The following is a 21,086-nucleotide window of genomic DNA, read 5'->3' as shown; positions in this document are numbered from 1 at the left end:
CAAAAAAGATGTCCCTGCAAACACGGTAGGTGCTCAGAGCAATTGCGGCCTCTTGAGTTTAGGTACACTAAGCTAAACAGCTAGGAAGTATCGGGTCCAGTTGTCTAATTGACAGACGGGGAGGGGGGGTTAATGGAAAAATGAATTATAAGGATTTAATGGGAATAATGATTATTCTAACTTCTTTATTGTCAGAATTATAGGATTACATATTGCATGGGAGATTAATATAATTGTTACCATCTTCTGTCTTCAGTAAATTCATGTGGAAATGTTTTCTAGAACTGCAGAGTTAGACATGTACATTTAATAATAATTTTCAGTTTAGTAGGAGAGAGAAGCGGGAAAGTTCGATACAGCTTCTTTGTGTTTATGATTTAGCAAACCATGTCAATATAAACACTGCCTGGGCGGTATAATATTTATAATGGATAATGGTAGGTCATAATCACTTACCTGTATATATTGTAAATCTCTTCTGACCGGCCTTTCCGGAGGCGAAGGACCCATGCACCAGGATAGGCTTTCAATTGGAAGTAACCCTTAAAACAATAATACCGAAAACACCCATTATAAACATAATTATTGTCCTAATTTACAGTACCAACACTATAACGAGGTGAAATTCCTCTTCTATTTAATTACTACTGTCAGGTACTGACGTAAAAGTCGATATAATGCTCCTAGTATGATTGTTACTACTTTTATTAAAGTGACACTATAGTCACCCGAACTACAGCTCATTGTAGTTGTTCTGGTAAGTATAGACAGTCCCTGCAGGCATTTTCATGCAAACACTATTTTCAGAGTGTTTACATGAAAGCCTAGGGACACCCCCAGTGGCCAGTTCTCAGACGGCCAGTGGAGATGCCTTCTGGGGCAGTGCTGCATAGTGTTGCTATGCTCTGCATGGAGACGCTGAACTTTCCTCACAAAGATACATTGATTCAATGCATCTCAATAAGAAGATGCTGTTTGGCCCCACCCAGAGAAAAAGGTAAGTTTTAACCCTTTCCAAGGGGGCTATAGGGGGCAAGCCACGTAAATGATGGTTTTAACACTATAGGGTCAGGAATACATGTTTGTATTCCTGATCCTAAAGTGTTCCTTTAACAGAAATTATAGGCTTGAAAAAGACCAACTCTTGGACGAAATATTGCATAACTACCAACAAATGAATGCTGAACGATTTTAAGTGGTTTCTTTCATAATTTTTGTAAAAATGTACATGCTTGGTCCAACCAGGTGATCCAAGCTCAATCTCTTTCAGTAAGTGCTTAAACAATTTTTTTTAGTATCACATGTATTTTACTGATCACTGGTTTATGGATTAAGCAAAATGTGTGCTTTTGTGTTAAAGCACTGTCAGGATTTGTAGAAGAAGCAGAGATGTGCTAAAGATAACTGTTTCAAGAGTTAATCAGCAGTTTAAAGGGACAATATAGTCACCAGAACCACTATAACGTAAAGAGACATTATAGTAATCAAAACAAAATTAGCTTAATTAAGCAGTTTAGTGTATAAATCATGCCTCTAAAGCTTCACTTGTCAATTCACTGCCATTTAGGAGTTAAAGGGACACTATAGGGGGGCGGAGCTAGCCTGCCAAGCAAAGCAGACGTGCCTGCTAAGAGCTCCTGAGCCTGAGGCCAAGATTTGGGTGATAACGCCCGACCACCCAAGCGTACCAGCTGTGGATAGCGATAACCCCATTCAGGGGGTGATGCTGCATCGGGGGATACCCGTTGTGAGACCCTCCGTGGCTGAACCGACCACATCGCAGACTGCGGCCTACACGGGTGGGAGCCGTGGAGAGGCGGCCGCTCTCCCGGTTCTCTGGCCGAAGAGGGAGCACTCTTGCATTGTCCTACCCCCCCCCCCTGGACCGGTGGGGGATATCCCGGTCCCTGCCGAGCTGGACGACCGCAGCCCTGGACGAAACAGAGGTAGCGGCGACACCCTCGAGCAGACTACAAGCGGCGATACCCAAGATGGCGGAACACACGAGTAAGCCAATTGAAATAATTCAAGAGGCCGACATCCTGGTGAGGCTTGAGGCCACATTTGCAGCGTTTTGGGAGAAGCTAAATGACCGTCTGTACACTACACAAGTCCCGGTCGCAAAATCACCCATGACACCATCGTACCGCTCCTGCCCGACTGGCTTGCCCACCCAGATTAAGCGCGCCAAAACATGGCGCCGAAAACGACGTCCCATCCTACCGACAGGGACACACAAGCGTAGCCGACCTCCAACGGTCACTGCACCGCACAAGACAACGCCAGCCCCACCAAAAACAGCAACCAAAGAGCAACAACCTATAAGGACCGGCAAGAACCGACTTACCTGCCCGAGCAGGGGCCATACAGCACCGGCAAGCATCCCGAGGAACCCTGAAAGCGGCCAACGTCCACGCTGGTGGTTGAACACCTCTATGACACACTCGGACTGCACAGCTGAGAAGGGTGAGCCCTCGTGCGGGACAGAAACCCCTGAAGGCATAGGTTAAAGGGGACTAGCGGGGACATGAAGACTGGGATACACAGCCTCCCACATTAGCATGCTCTCTCACCCGGGACTTACACAACCCCACAACGGCTTTATTACCCAATCGACACATCAAGCTGCAAGGAAAGCGGCTGGGAACCGATGATAACTAGTTGTAACTGTGTTCTGATAGTTTTAATTTTGATTTTGGCCTGTTGCCTTAAGCTATATTATTTTACTGCACTTCAAATGTTCATGCTAGTTCAGGTGGGGTCAATACTGCAGTGACTTGTTTTACCATATCAGGTGTACCCAGCATTGTTGAAGATAACCCAGGCTCAATGTACCCCTATAGGTCTCTCAATGTTGTTTGTTTTTCAACTTATGATTTATAGCACTGCAGACTTCCCTGACCTAAGGCAGCAAGAGTTACTTAAGCTTGATGAGCCCTTAACTATTCCCCTGTAACCCTGTCTGACACTCTTGATTAAACTTTGGTTAAGCCATTAAAACAGGGCACTCTAGCGAGCTAAGCAATTTTTAACAATTCTTAATTATTAGTATATACTCTCTGTATGTTTGCAGTCTTAAGCCTGATGATCATAACGTGAACCTCTACAACAGACATACAAAGTTAGCGTGTATTAAGCTTATTTACACATCATAAAAATTGTGCCTTTTTCCAAATGCCATGCAATTGTTAACATATACATGTTTTTTTTAATCGCCTGTAACTGCTATCGTGGCATTGCACACATTTTTTGTTATTCCGTGCACAACAAAAATAAAGAATTAAAAAAAAAAAAAAGGGACACTATAGTCACCTGAACAACTTTAGCTTAATGAAGCAGTTTTGGTGTATAGAACATGCCCCTGCAGCCTCACTGCTCAATCCTCTGCCATTTAGGAGTTAAATCCCTTTGTTTATGAACCCTAGTCACACCTCCCTGCATGTGACTTGCACAGCCTTCCATAAACACTTCCTGTAAAGAGAGCCCTATTTAGGCTTTCTTTACTGCAAGTTCTGTTTAATTAAGACTTTCTGACCCCCTGCTATGTTAATAGCTTGCTGGACCCTGCAAGAGCCTCCTGTATGTGATTAAAGTTCAAGTTAGAGATTGAGATACAATTATTTAAGGTAAATTACATCTGTTTGAAAGTGAAACCAGTTTTTTTTTCATGCAGGCTCTGTCAATCATAGCCAGGGGAGGTGTGGCTAGGGCTGCATAAACAGAAACAAAGTGATTTAACTCCTAAATGACAGTGAACTGAGCAGTGAAATTGCAGGGGAATGATCTATACACTAAAACTGCTTTATTTAGCTAAAGTAATTTAGGTGACTATAGTGTTCCTTTAAATCATTTTTGGTTTCTGTTTATGCAGCCCTAGCCACACCTCCCATGGCTGTGACTGACAAAGCTTGCATGAAAAAAAAATGGTTTAACTTTCAACCATTTGTAACTTACTTTAAAAGTTTGTATCTCCTGCACTCATTTGAACTTAATTTAAATATAGAAGGCTCCTGCAAGGTCTAGCAAGCTATTAACAGCGCAGTGGACAATAAAAATTAAATTAAACAGAATTTGAAATAAAAGAATTATAAACATTAGATGACTCTTTACAGGAAGTGTTTAGGAAAGCTGTGCAAGTCACATGCAGGGAGGTGTGACTAGGGTTTCATAAACAGGGTGCATGGACTGCAGGGATATGATCTATACACCAAAACTTCTTCATTAAGCCAAACTTGTTTTGGTGACTATAGGGTTCCTTTAATGAAGTGGTTCTGGAGCATTTAGCCTGTCCCTGCAGGATCAGCAGGGTAAATGCTGCCTTTACTGAGAAAGGCAGTGTTGCCACTTCTGCCTAGGACACTCGGACAGCCACTAGATGAACTTCCTGGGCTCGTTCTTGCAAAGACGGTTTGACCACCATTCAGCCTCTCCAGCATCTGTATGAGATTTGAATGATCCCCATAGAAATGCATAGAATGAATACGTGTCTACGAGGAGATACTGACTGGCGTAGTGTGGTGCTTTACCGCAGGTGTGTGCGTACTAGCTTCCCTTTGGGAAAGTATTGGATTGGCTAAGATAAACTCAGCCAGGAATGGAGGGTTGGCTGCGTAGAGACTAGTGCTGTGTGGTTCCGGTCATATAAATAATTAGTAGCACATTATAGCATTAGGAATGCATGTATGTATTCCAAGCTCTATAGTGTTCCTTCAAACAAAGAATACAAGTATCCTTTTAAGTTTCCTTTAATAACAATTTGGATCATTCAACAATTCACTTACCAAGTTCGCCATGACAATTGTATCCACAACCACAGGATTGGTGGGCGTCCCCAAAGTGAACTGAAGCCCTCGGGGAGGTTGACCGGTTGAGACATCAAAACAATGGCCTTCTAAGAGCAGGTACTCCAACTCAAATTCACCTGTTACAACACTGTCCACCTAGCACCAAGGAGATCACAAATTACTAAATTGGAAAATTACAGTTGGCTCTGTACACAGAGGATGTTATGCATGCCGGTGAGATGGCTTGGTAGGAGGCCTTCAGTATCTTAGAGTAACAGGTTTGATTCCTGGCAAAGTCAACTTTCATAATTCCAAGGTTGATACAAAGCATACCAGTACGATGGGTAATATTAACATATGGACCCAAGTTTCTTACAAACTTTGATGATGAATTTAGAAATAGCATGCAGACTTAAATGTCATGTCAGATACAAGGAATTACAATCAGGTTGAATCCATGTTAAAACACATAACAAGAAACCTACGAGAATGCCCTTCCTTAGTACAAAACACTAGAAAACATAACAGCTAACCTTTATTTATTAGAACATAATTAGTTCTACCACGACACTCCATATTTATACATTACAACGTGTCGTGTAGCAGTATAACACTCCCATTACAGTTCCAGTTGTCACCTCTCATTAATTTCCATAAATCCGTTTTATACGAAACCTCCCCTAAATTCCATCATACCTCCTCTCTAGTAGACTTTGTATTTTTTATATTTTAACTATGGGATGTAGTATTACCTCGGCCAAGTAGATATTATCCAAGTCGTATGGTGAGCGCACCGATTCCACCATCCAACTGTCTGGTGTGTTGAGGTTCAGAGTGAATAGAGGTGACTGGGGCATGTCTAAGAATACAGCAATTGGACCAGGTGCCAATTTCTTTTCTGGAGTAAACAAAATCTCTGGCTCCAAAACATATCTGTAAAAGCTAATTTATCACAAAAAAAAAAAAAAAAACATGTTAAGAGACCTATAAGTGAAAATTTATTTAGTTACAAAGATATATTGATAGAAAAAAAAAATTACGGTATTATCTATTTATATACATTTTGTCCCAAAGTATCGAAAATGGCAGATATAATCGGTTTGATGTCCTAGAATACTCCAAGGCACATTCATGTAAGCTTGGGTAACTGCTGAGAAAGATGGATTTACGCTTGGGCATTCTTCTCAAACTGCCCAAATGTAAAGAACCATGGAAATTATATTAATTTACATTATATGAAATGATAATGCCAGGAAAACCAGACAGGCAGTTTCAATTATAAAATAAATCAAATTAATTTACTATTAAAAAAATAAAACTAAATTAGCACTGTTAAGCGACGACGAGCTTAATTTACACTAGCGATTCCACTATTTAGTCAAGCTTGCTAAAATATATAATATTAATATGATCTAAACGTAACTACCGCAAGTTTTGACTTGTTTCTGTTGCCCAAATGTTTATAACCTGTTTAAAAACAACAAAAATGTGCAATGTAACTCTTTCATGACAATATGAGCTATGTACCGCCTGAGTTGCTATCGTGGCATCGCAGGCTTGTCTGTTAACGCTATTGCACGGAAAAATAAAGAATTTTAAAAAATAAATAAATAAAAATAAAGCAAAAAACTTATGACTCCGCAAAGCCATGAGATATTAGAGTATTCCTTTAAGAAATGTTCAAGATCAAGTCTTAAACTTGCAGATGATTTCAGTATTTGTTAAATGAAATGTCTGTTCTTGCTAAGCATGTTTAAAAAAAAAAACACGTGTTTTAATTTTTTTTATGTAATTTTGATGTTGCTCTTACCTCTTCAAAGGCATATCTGACAGCTTGGACTGACAGTTCATGAACACACGCAAATTCATATTCAAAATTTGACTCAAAACCTGAAAGAGCAAAAACTAAGGTCAACCTAAAGACAACATAAAACAAAATATTCTATACTCTCACACACACAGTTTTCAGCTCATTGATAATGACGATCTAAAAATAAAGAACACACCGTGTTAAAGTGTATCAGTCCAAGTACGCTAAACACCTAGGTGGAATCCCCTAAACCACATACCAATATCAACAAGTCAAATACACAAAAGGTGGAACACTATACAAGTATATATATATATATATACAGATGGCATCAATGCTTGCTTCCATTTCCTCTCTTATGCTGACAACCAAAAATTCAGCCCCCGAATTATCACAGAACTGGCACTATTCATCCTCACACATAAATATTTCAGTTTTAACATTGCGTTTAACCTACAAACCAAGGGCACTGCTATGGGCACTAAGATGGCACCCCAATATGCTAATCTGTTTATGGCAGATCTTGAACAGAGATTCCTAGAAATACAGCACTCCAAACCATACAAATATTATCGCTATATCGATGATATCTTCATAATTTAAACTGAAAGTCAGGAAAAACCGATACAGTTCCATGAGTCTTAACACATTCCATCTATCAATCAAACTAAAAATGGAATATTCCACTAGATCTGTGAATATTCTGGACACCACTGTGACATGTAACAATGGCACAATCCACACCTTGTTTTTACAGAAAACCCACAGACAGGTGCAGTTACCTTCACAACTCCAGCTGCCACCTCTCCAATACTAAACAGGGCATCATCATATGCTCTGATCCTAATGACCGTAATTCCCATCTAAATGTACTCTCCCAATCTATGAGACAGAAAGGCTACAAACCAAAGACTATTACCAAACAATTCAACTCTGCTGTAAAAACTCCATGCACAAGCCTGCTACAGTACAGAGAGAAAAAAATATCTACACGAGAGCCACTTGTGGTCACCTACAACCCAGCTCTTGAGGAAATATGGAAAATCATCGAAGACCTACAACCAATGTTAGAGACCCTAAAAAACATTTTCCCTGAAACACCCATTTTGGCCTTCAGACAACCACCTAACTTTTAACAAAAATTAATCAACAGGAAGCTGCCCAATGATGGTAAGAATGAAGAAAATGGGACCAGTCAATGCAAAAAATCTCGCTGCAAACTGTGTCAGCACATATGCACAGACAACACAGCCACACACAACAATAAAACCTACAGCATTAAAGGTTCATACTCCTGCACATCCAGCAATGTGGTATTCAATGCACCAAATGCCACCTAGGATGCTACATTGGGGAAACCTCCTAGCAATTAAATGGCAGAATAAATATGCACAACACTCCAATAAACACCAGAAAGAAGAATCGTACTGCACTCCTGTGGGACACCATTTCACCCAGCCTGGCCACTCAATGAAGGACCTAAAAATCAAAGTACTGACAGGGAGTTTAAAAAATACCAAAGAGGGGGCGGAGCCTAGCGGTGAACCTGGACGGTCGCAAGCTCAGTGAGCTCCGCACAAATTTACTCCAAAACGGCAGAAATAACGGTTATAGTGACCCACAAACCCAACAAAAACCTACCCCTAGACCCCAGAAACAACCATGGGCCGCAAAAACAAAAAACCCAAGCCAGACAAGAGCCCGCCAGGCCGCGACATTGGGGACCTGTTTCGGAACTCCCAGAGGGCCGCATGGAACAAAATGGCGCTGGAGGACGACAATACCTCATACTCCTCGGACGACATGGCTCTGGCCCCGATGGAAAGAACCACTCAGGCGGCAAGGCAGATCAGTGCCCCTCTGGAGGCAGCCACAGGCCGGGACCCGGTCACGGCGACACAGCTAAAAGAACTGCTGGCAGAACTCCGCGCGAACCTGGCGGAAGATCTAGCCCCCCTCAGAAAAGCCGTCGAACATACGACCACAAAACTGGCCCAACTTGAGACCACCCAAAACACACAAGAAAGCCGGCTTACAGAGCTGGAGAGAGGCCTGACGACCCTAAACCAGCAAAGGCTGCAGACCGACCGCAGGCTGGATAACCTGGAAGACCAGAGGCGCAGGTACAATTTGAAACTGAGGGGGGTCCCAGAAACGGTGGGTCTGCAGGACTTACCTCACTTCATCAGGCGGTTATTCGCGGCCCACCTACCTCCGAAACAGGCCAAGCATCTGAGCCTAGACGGCATGTTCCGCCTTCCCAAGCCGCCTAGCGCGCCAGCAACCACCGCCCCAGACCTCATCCTCAGATTCAAAACCCTGCAAGACAAAGCCCTCTTGCAAGCGGCGGTCAGGGGGAAGACACCTCTAGCCTTTGAGGGCGCCTCGCTGCTCCTTTTCCCGGATCTCTCTCGGAACACACTCCTGTGGCGCCAATCCTTGCGACCACTACTCCAACAGCTACGCGACCAAGGGGTGACTTACCGATGGGGCCCCTCCCGCACGGTCCTCATACCGACCCAAAATGCCACACTCCGAGCAGACACCTACCAAGAGCTGGAGAACCACCTGCAGAAGCTAAAGAACATGCCACACAGCAACGCGGAGGGCAGAAACCTGTCACAGATGGACATGGCCACAATCAGGGAGTTTGTACCACGGGCGTCGAGACCCACCCCTCCCTCTGGGACTGGAACCTGAGAGTGAGATTGCGGGGTCTTGATGAACACTAAGCCCTCATCCAAGATTATCCTGCGACCTCAGGGACTTAACCGATGGCATGGTCCCACTGGCCTGGCCGACCCTGGGACTTTAAGCCAGACTTTTGCTTTATAGTTATTTTGCTGTGCTCCATTCTAATGATTTTTTGTGTTTTATTTGCTGTTTCTGTTACGTTATTTTTCACGTTCTGATTTTACTGTTGTAGCCGCACACTACCCATCTCATATATCTCACATATGCACCCCTGGTTTTGAGGGGACAATGTGCGGTACAGACATAATACAGGACCACTGAGAACCAGGACCTTTTTAACGGACCTGATCTACTAATATGAGCGCACCGGATACACCTCACCAATACCGTCCAGACACATACTTATTTCCGGGTAACTCACCCGACATTAACTCCCCCCACGCCCCCTTCCAGACTCTACATGCCGCATAGGTCGCAAGCTCTACCCCAGAAGGAAGGGACAAACAACCCTGCCACGGCCACACATACCAAATGCACCACTTCCACGAAGCGCACCCAGTGGCTACCATACTCACATGGCACTCCAACAAGTTCACACTACAAAAAACAAAACACCTCATCTCACCGACACACTCACACGTAGAACCATGCAACTTGTGCTGTACCATCAAATGTCTAAACGCACTGTTTCAGTGATATCTTTCAAACTGCATGTGCTTTACCTGGTAATGTTATACCTATTCGTGAGCTGAGAAAAATAAAGAATTAAAAAAAAAAAAAAAATACCAAAGAAAGAAAAACTTTTGAAGCCAGAATTATCAAATTGTTTAAAAGCAATAATAGAGGACTAAATATTGATTTGAGTTTCCTGTCCCACTATCAACACTTTACATGAACTAACAGCTGGGAGAAAGGAGGAAGTTAAGCCTGAGACTCTAAAGGAAAAGAGGTGCTGTGTTATACTGTTTAATTAAAATCTGGGAACTGGATTAGCCGGCCAGTTGAATAGATAGGAAAACAATTGTTTAGTTAGTCTCCGAGATGGATTAGGATTGCACAGCATTGTATACCTTGTGGAAAGTGCAAATAAAACCGCAATACTATTTTATCCTGACACTTGCATTTGAAGTTTATTGTCAAGAGCCTGGCCATCCAGCCACAATATATACTTGTATAGTTCTCGACTTTTTTGTGTATTTGATTCATTGATAATGCCATTTGGCCTTTAGTGCAGAATAATGCATGCCGGGTGACGCATACAAGAACAGGCTGAGCGAAATATACTTCTATAATACTGGACATACCAAGAGGAGTGGGGCCAGTCTCTGTGCTCCTTTCGTAACGGGGTCCACTACAGCAACAATTTCAAAATAGGTCATTCCTTCTTTGGGTCTTATCTTAATAGCACTAGACAGACAGAGAGACAGAGACAACGAAGGACATAATGAGCTAAAACTGCAACAAAAATACAGCAAAAATATATATATATATATATATATATGTATGAACAAATAGACATTAAAACAAATAAGAGCATTAGAGGAAAAAAAACCTCAATAAATAATTTATCTCTTCACATATCCAGCTTCTGTTTTTACAGCTTCATTTAAAGCACCAAATCATGAACAACAGAATACAGCAGCATATTAGAGTAATCGGAACAAACTAACACAATGAATACTCTGATCATTACGATCCCTTTATATCAAGGTTACCTGTGCAGGTCTTCAGGTAACTGGTATTCTGTTCTTCCTTCTCCTTTTGGTTGGGAGGAAAGCAGAGAGTCCACTCTCATGACCAAATCACTAGCACTACAACATGAGAACGGGAGAGATTTTGAAATGAAGGCTAAAATATAAGACATTTTTTTGAGAACAGCACATTGGGAACTAAAAATGCAATGTGTATGATACTGTGATCATTCACAGAATAGTCTTTTATTTTCAGTTAACACTTATATCAGATAGCTCAATACTACATTATCAAAACATTGTCGAAGTTGACTGGTACCGTAAGAGACTGAGAATTCAAACAGCTCAAAACATGACTAGAGAAAGCTGTATTACAGAAAACAGAGCAATGATGCTAATCTTTGGCACAGAATTTGCAGGTGGTCCCCATTAGGCTCATGCACAATTATATGGGAAAAGTAGTGTCAGATGTAAGCCATCAATAGACTAAAACTAGCATGTGCAAAAAGAGCTATGACAGCCTTGATGCTTTGCCAACCTTTAGCTGTAGAGATACTGACACAATGCTTTGCCTTTAGGATGCAACATCTAGGAACCTGACATGACACCCTCATATTAATGCATCGTTTATATAAACCATACAAGTTAAAAAGGTAAAAATATACACATTATTGGTTGAATTATAAGTACAGTCAGAGCATAAAATCTGAAAACTTATAATTAGAAATCATACTCAAAATATTTTGAGCTTAATTAGGTATACGAACAAGCAGACTACATGCAAGTTCATTAGATGTAATAAGACATAAATATTAATAGATTTTAATATGAGGACCATCTTTCAGGCCTGTATTTTCTGAAATAAATTCTGCTACACCTATTTTTGGAAACATTTGGTTACAATCATTTCTAAAATTTCTACAGTTACACTCACAGATCTTCTTCCACTCCGAGAAGCTGGATGTGCGATTTGATCTTCTGTGCCGAGGTTTTGAGAATCAGATTCTCCAGAAGGTGGAAGTCTTCCTGATTAAATACTTCACTGTCAACTAATGGTCCAATAATCTATATGTATTAAAGTAAAAAAAAAAAAAAAAAAATCAAAATAAAGGTTATTTTATACATTGTTATATATACTAAATGGAAAATTGAACCATTTAAAATTATTAAATTAATAATTGCTTATTAACTAAAGGCTTAATAAAATAATTAGTGTCTGATGTGGACCAGCAACTATAAATGTTTTCTGTTTATCAGGCCTATATATTTATTAGATAACAATAACAGATACAACAAAGAGGAAAGATTGAGGAATCCCCCTGCCCGTTGTCAAAACGTAAAATCAGGGAAAATATAAAACTCTGAACACCATAATCATTAAGGATTAGTGCAATGATTATGGTGCAAAATAGACTTAGGGTGCTATTATATTTTTGTTACACAGTTTGTTTTGGATCAGTTTGACAAACTTTGCGACACGTCCTTGTATTCTTATCCCTCCCCCTCTCTATGTACCATGAAGAATTAACTTCTGCAGTACCTTAACATTTACGTCCAGCCGATAACTGGCTGTGGGTTAGTAAGAGACATGCATGCCTGCATGTCTCTTTCACGTTATAAATATATCTGGAAAAGAAGTGGAAACAAAAAACAATGACAGTCCTTATGGCTTTTTTGCACTCTAGTCATTAGACTAAGCTGTAGTTGTTATGGTGCTTTTACGTTTTTTTTTATCTTGTAAAAAGTGTGGACTAGCATAATCTGTTCAGTTGTGACCCAATTGTGGACATGTCTGGAGTCTAGTGGTGGGCCCACTGGTGGAGAAATAGCTGTAACAGAAATGCTGCTCAAAATTCAGTACTTAAATGATCAAGTATAAAATGCTGCATGTTCCAGCCACAGGTGGACAAGTAAACAGATTAGCACTTGTAGTGACCACGTGCCAATGTGCTGGTATTAGAGGCACTCTGTCAATTGTTGCATGTTAGTTTACTAAGCTCCCTTACCTTACCTTGGTATGGATGGATTGAATAGATCTATATAAATAATATATTTCAAGGTAAGACCCTAATTAAAATCAGTACTCACCCTACCATTGCCAATAATGGCCCTTTCTCCTTTGTTCAGTTTTAAAATATCACGACAATATGCAGCATGAGATAATATGAAATCAACTTTGGGAGATTCATATGCTTCTCGGAACAGGCTGACATCCATACCCTAAAACATGGGAAAATAAAAACAGTCATTACAAGGGTCAGCAAATATTCATCTAACAATATATCGGACAGATTGTATACGTATTTAGAACATTTCATTTCTTCTTGAGATGGTAATATTGTGGGGTTTTTTCTGGAAGTGTTTTATTACGGATTATAACATACTCTAACTCTTGTATAAATCTAAAATTATTTTGCTGGAATTAAAACATACATTATATGTATGTAGTACATTTTGTACTAAAATTAGATATAGAAAATCATAAGGAAACTGTTCTTTTTATTTTAGTAACAAGTGGTACAACAAACATCATAGTACGTAAAATATAGAATTTCACACACATACCCCTACAGCTAATTCCGCTATGTCCAGTCCAGCTTCGAGAGCTTTGGCATTTTCTTCTTTAATAATCTTGGTAATGAAGTTCTTGGCATTATTGGAGCTTTGAGTCTGGAGAGCAGCCCAGATGGCCCTTCCGATATGAGTGGTCTCAAATGATGGATCCTGGCTGGGGTTATTGATCATCCCAATCCGTACATTGTTGCTGGATTTCTAAATAGTTAAATGCATTGGCCAAATTGACCCAGGAAAGAAAACAATTATTGGATAAAATCACTAAAAAATACAACAACTATATCCAATGCATAAAAATATTTACCATGCAGAGTACACAATGCATGGTGTATTAACTAGACCTGCTGATATTGCACTAGGCAACTCTCTTATTTGTAGAAGAATCCACTAAACACATATTCTAGAATATAGGAACGCCGGGATACCCTGTCCAGCTCTAAAATATCATGTAAACAATTACACACAGAGAGATGTCTCTTTGACAAAGACCTAAGGAGTGGATTTTCAGGTCGCTTTGTTAGTGGCTACAAGCAAAAGCTTGTTAATCTAAGAGAATACATTTCTTTCTAATATTTTAAAATAATAGCCTATAATACTGGGCTGATCCTGTGATATGTTGTACCACAATGATGCAGATATTCAGCATTTTAATCGTGTTACATTTTAATAATGATACAGATATTCTTTGCTACAAATCTAGGAACCCAACACTTCAATAATGTGTAATTACAAGGTGAAAATATAGTAGGAACCGGTATGCTATAATAATGTAAGAACTTTGAGAAATGTAGATCTTTTACACTGAGAATAATGGCTTCAATGTGAATAGTTGCATTTGTTAATTGAGTAAATTAAAGCTTTATGCTCTCCTTGCCGGTTAATCGAGGTCCGAGTTTAAAACCGGAAATAGTCTAAAGGTAGCAACACAAAGAAACACTGAAATTCACATGGTTTCATGGCTGGACTCATTTACATGCAAGTAATAATTACTAATAAAAGGAAGCAAATGTAATCAAGTAACATCGCACAGAAAATGTATTGCCTAATTAAATATACTCTGTTTCAAAGGATGAAACAAAAACACAAGAACGAGAGACCAAATTAAAATGCATTCAGGCATTCATTTAATGGCCTCATATATCAATGTGATCTTAGAAAGCAATCTGATTTTATTATAAAGCTATATTCATTCAATATTGAAATGATCCATTCAAATGGCATTAGCAGGGAATGAGAAATTACCTGATGTTTAATTGCATCATATAAAAGCTGACGTCCTGATGGCTTATCAAAATCACCCACAATCCAGAATGTGACTGGTCTCACAAAAGAATCGTCTGTCACCAAAAAAAAATCCATTATTATTAAAATTGTTGGAGGGAAAACAAGGAATATGTCTAATCTTGTTTGACATTCTCATAACGTGTTACAGCTGGCATTGCTGTGTGGCATGATCATACATAATAAATGTTATTCCTGTTAGATTGTTAGTTATGGTATTCTACTGAAGAGATTTGTTACAATTGAATTACAAAGGGGAGCTACACTATACTTAGCACATGGGTAGAGAAATTGAACTAGCATACAGGGAAAGATGCGTGAAAATACAATTGTTAAAATGATTGTGTGGAACCGAACTGGCACGCTGAGATAGGCACATAGAGGTGCGGGATCGAACAAATGGCACATACAGAGATAGCAGTTACAGAATTCTCACAATGGTACAGGTTAGAGAGGTAGGATAGAACAGAACTGGCATAATAGGCAAATACAGATATATTACTGGCAGAGAGGAAAAATATAACATAACTGGTACTGTGGTTAAATAAACATCAGATCACATATTATTCATCAAAAAAACAGAGCATATGAGAACTCTGCGAACAGACAAAAGCTTAAATAAGCTCAATAGCTTGCCCTTCTGTAAGTCCCAGCTCCGGTCTCAAAATAGTTTTTGCTCACTTGTACCATTACAAAGAGAATCTTTACCATTTTTATATCAGACTTATCCCATCCATAAGGGCAGTCCAGAATCAAAATGCTGGCAAGATCTCTCTGCACAAGAAATATAGCAAAGAAGGCAGGACAACCGTTTCAGCCTTCTTTGAGCCTCATCAGCAAGGTGTAGCGGATACCCCTCTAAGCATTGTGAGCACGGGGTCCATATCTAAATTACCCTTTTAACTTATAAAGAGCCTAAGCCAGGGGTATTCAACCTGGTCCCTATCGCGCACTAGTGGGTGGTTTGGGATTTCAGGTGGGCGCTGGTGGGTTTTGCAGAAAACGTCCAGTGGGCATCGATGGCCGTGGACCAAGGCCGGCAGGTGAGATCCTTTCATCTCCCCTGCCGGTCCATACAGAGCCAGCCTTGCTGTAAGCTCTCTCGGGCGGGTGAATAAATCAAAGATCTCCCTCACCGGAGGGGTGGGCACTTAGTTCCAGCAGAGGCAAGGAAGGGGGTGTTCTGTGTTCCTCCCACGAGATGGCTGGTTGGCGCATTACCAGAGCAACACTCCGATACAGTGCTGTGCTCACAGGAGGACAAGAGAGTCAGCCTGAAGCCGGAGGAGCTGCAGGCTAAAACGAACATACCACCACTGGACCACCAGAACTTGCAGCAATTTGTCCACCCTCCCTGGTGAAAGGTAAGAAGAAGGGAGGGGTAGACATTAAGATAGATTTTCACATCTCACCCACCTACACACAGTACAGACCATATGCACCCTTCACATACAACACCAATCATACACACACACAGACTGCCCCCCTCACACTGCCTCCTTAACACACGCACAGCAACTCTCACACGCACACAGAACCCCTCACCCACATACAGCACTCCTCACCCAAAAACACACACATAGAAAAAAATAGATACATTTAAGTACATATTAAAAGTAAAAAAAAAACGAAAAAACAAACAAACCTTTCTTATAAAAATTTTTTTAAAAAAAAATCACATCTGCACGATTAAATTTGCTACTGCGGCAGTGGGGTGGGGGGGCATGGCTGACTACGAAGCTGAGCAGTCGCATATCTGTGGAGCTCCGCTTTGGCCCCACAGATTAAGAGAGTCTATACAGAGAAATTTGCTCCAGAACTGGACACAGCTTGCCTGCCACCTGACAAGATGGGACGCAAACATAGAAAGCAAATCCAAATGGAGCGACCCGCAGCACCCGACATCAGACTTGCATTTCAGAGGCCAACACCGCTGTGGCACGCCAAGATGGCGCCGGAACCGCTGAGTGAGCTGGAGACCTCTGACGAATCCCAAGAAGAGGGGGAATCCCGAGCCTCACCGCAACCAGGTGATAACCTTCACAAGTCTGACTCAGAGGATGATGATTCCCCATCCACAAAGGGGAATATCAAAAAGCTGCTGATAGACCTGAGGCAGGTCTTGAAGGTCGACCTGAAGGAGACCCAGGTAGAAATAGGGGTCTTACAGTAGAGAGTGCAGGGGGTGGAGGACAGAGCAAAATCTATAGATAAACTCCAAGACACCAGACATCAAATAGATGGACTTACCAAGCAGGTCCAGCACCTACACAGAACGGTGGTCTCACTAGAGCTCAGACACCGCCGCCGCAACATACGCCTCAGGGGTATTCCTAAAAGTGGGAGGAGAAGACCTTTTGCCCTTCGTTCGGAGGCTTACTTCTTCCATGGGCCTCAAGTGTAACTCAAACACCCCACTTATTTAATCCACCTTCCGGGTGCGCAAGTCACCAGCAGCACCTGCAGGTGCCCCCAGAGACACCATAGCTACTACCAGACATGTAGCGTCGAGAGCCGCCATTATGGCTAGTTCCAGACCACTGGGGTCTGTGAACTTTGAGGGATGCGATGTAGCCATATATAGTGACCTTCCATTTTCTGTCCTTACCGCAAGGAGGCAACTGGCACCGGTTGCTAGAAGACAGAGAGAGCTCTCTGTTCGTTACCATTGGAGCACAGAAGGCTCACTTGTGGTGCAACAGGGTACCTAGGTACTCACTCTGTGCTCCGAAGAAGAACCAGAGACATTCCTCAAGAACTTGGACATGCTAGCCTCGACCATACTCCCAGAGTCGACCCACAAAGCCCTACGGAAGACGCCATAGGGGAAGTGACCCAACACGCACCGCAAGCTAACTGAGAAGCGCACTGCCTAGGTGGACACCTTGACTGCAGCCGCCTGATGATTGATGTCGTTGATCCTTTGAGTTACTACCACTAACCCGCATTCAACCTTTTGTTTTTATATTTTTCTTATCTTGCTTTTTATGCGCTTCTTCTTAAGTTTAATTCAATCCTACATGCCAACTGCCCTACTCACCTAAACTGACCTTACATACTTAGGACAGTTCAGCACAGGATTTCATTGTTTCTGAGTCGAGTTTTCCGTGTAAATACATGCAACTTGGTGCCTTCCAATGCTCTTTTAGTTTAACCCCATTCTACCGATGCAATGATTGTTGCTTTGTTTGTAAACCCAATGCATTGTAACTTGGTTCCTTTTAAAACTCATATAACGGAAAAGTATATACTGTGTGTACAAACTCCAATAAAATACAAATTATATTTAAAAAAAATAATAATTTGTTACTGCGGCACTGGTGGGAAGTTAGGAAATTTTACCATCAACAAAGATACAAAAGTGGGCGGTAGGTATTAAAAGATTGACTACCCCTGGCCTAAGCCAACACATTGCAACAAAACCAGATTTTTATTTTTTTTCAGCAACGGTATTGCCGTATCGCTAGTGTAGAGATAATTTGCCGGCATTTTGGTTTTGAATTGCCCTTATGGGTGGGATCAGTCTGATATGCAAATGGTATAGGTTCTCAAAAAACATTTTCGCAACCTGAGTGGAGACTAATGAAAGGCAAAGCTTCTCTCAGAGTTCTCATATTCTCTGGGGTTTTTTGCAACACATTCATGCCTGTTCTCCCACGTAATCTTCATTGGTGGGCATACATACATCTATTACCACTGAACCAGAGAGGAAGCAAAATTATGTTTGACTAAAATCTGCTGATTTGTGTATATAGAACAGTCATTTTAGACTTCTGCTTGGAGCTAATCATGGTCTTATTACCTAATGAGTTTAAAGCAAAAACTTTTTTTTTCTTTCACAAAAACGCAGTGTACTCTCTATAAGTGCAACATTTCAAATTACGCTATAAATTAGATAGTTCTCTTTGTAAAAGCATTGCTATGAATCAGCATCTGATGGAATAAAATGCATTGGATATTATATATTTACGGTCTGCTGCAACATGAGAGGCAGCTTTAAATTAGGGGTGACATTGGGAGACATTAAAGAACTACCCCTTCCACCTGCGTTACCCCTGAAGTGGCCTCACAGGTTTGGATTATGGATGAGAGCAGGAACTGCCACATGCAGATTAACAGGCAGAAAACTATTATTAGTGGCTAAAGTGTCATAATTCAGATTACCATAAATCTCCCTGGAGGACATTCCTGGAGATGAAAGAAAGGCAGAGATGCAGAAAAAGAAAGAAAAAATGCATTAAGGTAAGAAAAGGACAAGACGTTATAAACATACACAGATCCAATAATAAAAAAAAACACATTAATAATAATAATTAAGGAGGTGCACACAAAAGCATTTACATCACCCCTGACTACAGTCTATGCCACACACCGAGAATTCGCTACACTCTCCAGAAACCCTAGCATTGGTTACCCACACTTAACCCCTCAGGCAGCTAACCCTCAGCTGAGCAGTGAGAAACCTGGGGGACCCTACCTGACCAGGTCAGGCTGACCACTGAGGAATGCTGGTGGAACACTTTGTAACTGCATTCCACACCGGGTCTGTGCTTGAGGGGTGTGCATGTCACTCATATCGAAATTTAGTACAGATACTAAGCTTCAAAATCTACCAGTTCAAAGGTTGCGTTCTTCTTAGTTATTACTGAATTACAGTCTATTGCATTTACCGTGTTTCATTGCAATACTATCACACTGCTACGAGACCTGCGAGGCTCACATTTGCTTTTACTACACCGTTGTATTACAGATTTTTGACTTAATAAAGCCTTGAAACATAAATAATAATAACTATAACAACAACAGGGCGGGCCTGACTGCCATGCTGTTCAGACACACTTAATGAGAGCACTGCAAGAAATGGTCTCACTTTTATTGATCTCACTTTTTGCCTGCAGTGTATGCATATATCTGACTTTAAGCTACTTAGAAGACCTGAGTGCACCGAACTTTATTACTAACAAGCAGCTCTGGTGATAATAGAGGGATTTTAAGGAGCAGATCTACGACCTACAAGTGAGAGGGAAGCAGCTGATCTACAATCAGCAGTCTGTGTCTGGATACCTGCTAGCTCTCCCACCCCCTCGAGGGTGAGGATAATGCTAGCAAGTTTCAGTTTATTGTGGCTGGCTGCATGGCTCGAAAAACAATCTGAGTATGCCTTGTCATATATATTATGGCAAAGGTTGCTTCACTACTCAACAACCAGAGCCAGAAATCTACTACTCTGGACAAACTTGATCATATATTTAAAAAATTCAGGACCAAGCTCAGTTCTCGATTGCAGTCCCCTGCAATAGCGAAAAAGATATGACCTTACCTCCGAGTCTCCCACTGAGACTCTCGCCCCAGGAGAGGGCACACCCAAGGGAAACAGCAGGACCATACCTCTCCACAAACCTGGGGATCTCCTGTCTTGCCTACAAGCGGGAATCCAGACCTAGCCGAGCTGCTGCCTATATACTGGACAGCGGAGGTCAAAAACCCTCGACAACTGTAGTTTGCAAAGTGCAGCTATGGTTCTTTCTGTCTTGGTCTGCGCATACACCTGGGCGTACGATCACCTGGCTGACTGTCATAATCTATAGTTTTATACTGCCCGTGGAGGTTATAGGTCAATCCATGACAGGGACTCTCCCGAAAGCATCCTGCATTGTTACTCTTCTTTAACTGGGACACTGGACTGCTACCACATAACCAAGATATGTTTCTAATTAATGCGATTATTATGTTCTTTATGTTTTCCCTAACATAAAATGAAGTATAGCTTGTCTGTATTTATACATGCTGTCCATAGTTGCTTTTTAATATTTTATGTGTAACATCTAATATGACTATCATGCGTTTACCTCAATAAATAAATAAGTAAATGACAAAAAAATAATAATAATAATAATGAAAAATTATGCATAACTTGAAAATACATGTTGTGCACAGCTTTTCAGCCAGAGATCTTAGCTCCACAATACAGACTTATATGATCAACACAAGACCTCAGGTGGTCTAAATAGCATCTACAAGTTTTTTTGAATTGGTAACGCTAATTAATCTCTTAGGGAATAAAGATGTGTAAGGCACATTTAAAAAAAAAAAAAAAAAAAAAACAGAATGATCAGTGGCACTTCTGACATGTCATGGGGTTACAGCGGCAGTAAGCTCCTGTGCTTGCAGTGCAGCTACCTTATAAATAAAACTAATGAGCAGCATTCGTAATTTAAACCTCTGATCCAGTTCCAGCACTTTATTTAGTAT

The 21,086-nt window shown here is 41.0% G+C and overlaps 1 protein-coding gene across 2 annotated transcripts in view; it reads right to left on the bottom strand.

Annotated features, from left to right (window-relative positions):
- The window catches only part of UGGT1 (UDP-glucose glycoprotein glucosyltransferase 1), a 71,868-nt gene that overhangs the window by 15,942 nt on the left and 34,840 nt on the right, over positions 1-21,086 (bottom strand). The window contains exons 21-31 of one of the 2 annotated variants that reach the window (XM_063442222.1): positions 18,999-19,022; positions 14,796-14,890; positions 13,545-13,751; positions 13,068-13,199; positions 11,914-12,044; positions 11,004-11,099; positions 10,593-10,695; positions 6,595-6,674; positions 5,537-5,726; positions 4,782-4,940; positions 457-542 (exon numbers count right to left, since the gene is read on the bottom strand). In XM_063442222.1, coding sequence (XP_063298292.1) covers positions 457-542; positions 4,782-4,940; positions 5,537-5,726; positions 6,595-6,674; positions 10,593-10,695; positions 11,004-11,099; positions 11,914-12,044; positions 13,068-13,199; positions 13,545-13,751; positions 14,796-14,890; positions 18,999-19,022 — 1,303 coding nt within the window. The remainder of the gene's footprint in view (positions 1-456; positions 543-4,781; positions 4,941-5,536; positions 5,727-6,594; positions 6,675-10,592; positions 10,696-11,003; positions 11,100-11,913; positions 12,045-13,067; positions 13,200-13,544; positions 13,752-14,795; positions 14,891-18,998; positions 19,023-21,086) is intronic. The other variant, XM_063442223.1, reaches the window with a different exon arrangement.

The sequence above is a fragment of the Pelobates fuscus genome, chromosome 2 (genome assembly GCF_036172605.1).
Source record: "Pelobates fuscus isolate aPelFus1 chromosome 2, aPelFus1.pri, whole genome shotgun sequence".
Taxonomy (NCBI): Eukaryota; Metazoa; Chordata; class Amphibia; order Anura; family Pelobatidae; genus Pelobates; species Pelobates fuscus.
Note: the sequence above shows the minus strand (reverse complement) of the source record. Positions and strands in the feature narration are given on the sequence as shown.